At 33.7% G+C, this 1806-nt stretch overlaps 1 protein-coding gene across 1 annotated transcript; it reads right to left on the bottom strand.

Annotated features, from left to right (window-relative positions):
• Positions 1 to 390: 390 nt before the first annotated feature.
• Bm10023 (Uncharacterized protein) lies at positions 391 to 853 on the bottom strand (the record flags this gene model as incomplete). The annotated part of the gene is made up of 2 exons (XM_043081652.1): positions 391 to 441; positions 761 to 853. The coding sequence occupies 2 exons, from the start codon at positions 851 to 853 to the stop codon at positions 391 to 393; spliced, it is 144 nt and encodes a 47-aa protein (XP_042937586.1).
• Positions 854 to 1806: the final 953 nt, after the last annotated feature.

Here is a 1806-nt window from a genome sequence, read left to right as displayed (position 1 = left end):
GATATTTTCGAGAAATACTTATTCCATTCCGATTACTTCCCAGTCATACAAATGACTAAATAATTTTATGTCAAATCATTTTAGCCATAAGTCTCAGAGTTACACATACTGTCTCAAAGAATGCTGCTAGTTGTCAGTGCAAGAAATTGCTAGCTAAGAAAGTTGACAAAAAAGGAAATCAAGTAGAAAACGGCGACTTTTCCAGCTTCAACCTGTGATATACGCAGACGACACCGGTCTCCTCTCTTCTCCTTTCTCATCCTAACCGACTCTTTCCTCTCATATCTTTCCTTCGGTACATCAAATCCAACCTGTGTCATCTCATGAAACGAAACGTTCAGTCAGTCACTCATTCACTCACTTAGTCAATCAATCAGTCAATTTGCGCATTCATGCGGCAATAACTGCTATTACTGCAACAGCAACTGCTACTGCATTGCTCTGCAATTTCAAGAAAAAAAAAAACGAATTTAGCAACTGCTGAATGCTGCTAAATCTGTACTGACAAATGTCGCTGTCTTTTTCATTTTTTTTCTTTTTCATTTTGCCTTCCTTTTTTTATTGCAAAATTATAATAGGAAAAGAAAGAAAGTATATGAGAATTTCGATTATAATTTATAATTATCACTTGTGGTACAATATTTTAAAGTTACCTGAATATTTCTTTCATTATCGCATAGGGTAGGCGGCGATGTCAAGAGAGCCTTTTCATGCATATATGTCGATTGAAGCAAAGCTTCGAGCAATTCAAATCAAAAACGACACTTCGCATTGGCAAGGTAACGGAACCGCTAGCATTTTCATCTACCAAATTAATCGATGGGCTTTCGCATATCGGCTCGGGAAGGAACATATACCTACTGCGTAATCCTTGACATCCTCAACGTTCCCGGGTTACAGTTACCCTTAGATGATAATAATAGTTTGTTATAGCTTCGTTGTTACTTCCATCTGAAACAGATGTATGGCGAAATATCTTGTCTCCAAGGACTTAATTGTATACGAAATGCTTGAAATAATAATTTGAAAAAATTTTAATTGGAAGATATTTGCATAAAATATTGGCTTATTTGCAAATTTTGATCCCTTCTTAACGGTTATGTATAAAGAAGAAATGCTAAAAGTTGCAGAAGTTGGACGCTTGAAATTCTGAAGTCTTTCTCTGTGATGGTCGTTTTCAGTCTGATTTAATTTCTGATAAAAACAACATTGTACTGAAAAGTCAACAAAACTTTTGTTTTTTGCAACTTTTTAACGAAAAAAAAAAGAATGATTTGCGATTTCTTTTCGTGCATTTTTATGGATTTAATAGTTTTGTAAAATGAAATGTAATCATACAGAATCTAACAATGAACATGCTTGCATGGATGAGTTTTTTCAATTAGTCATTCTAAAATTATTTTATCATTCGTCAGAATGATAAAAGAGAAAGCATTTTTAAAATGTAGTAAAACAGAAAAAGATAGTAATGATAATATAATGATAGAAATTGAAAATGATATTGGTATTGTTCTAACTAATATTCTAATAATGGTAGGAATGGAAATATGGGAGATAAGGACATGATATTAACGGTGATGACAGTGATGGTGATAATGTGATATGGTGATAATGATGGTGACAATGATGGTTGTGGTGATGATTATAGGTGTGATGAAGAAATGCAAAAAAGGAAGGGAAACTTACAGAAATTTTCTAGGTAAAAAACGAGGACAGGAGAGATTTTTTGTCCTCCTCGACATTTCGATTCTGTATTCGAGATGCAATTATCCATCTTGACGACTATAATTCTAAATAAGGGAGGGG

This window comes from Brugia malayi, assembly GCF_000002995.4.
Source record: "Brugia malayi strain FR3 genome assembly, contig: Bm_v4_Chr4_scaffold_001, whole genome shotgun sequence".
Lineage (NCBI taxonomy): Eukaryota > Metazoa > Nematoda > Chromadorea > Rhabditida > Onchocercidae > Brugia > Brugia malayi.
The sequence above is the reverse complement of the archived record's forward strand: the minus strand, read 5'-3'. Positions and strand labels throughout refer to the sequence as shown.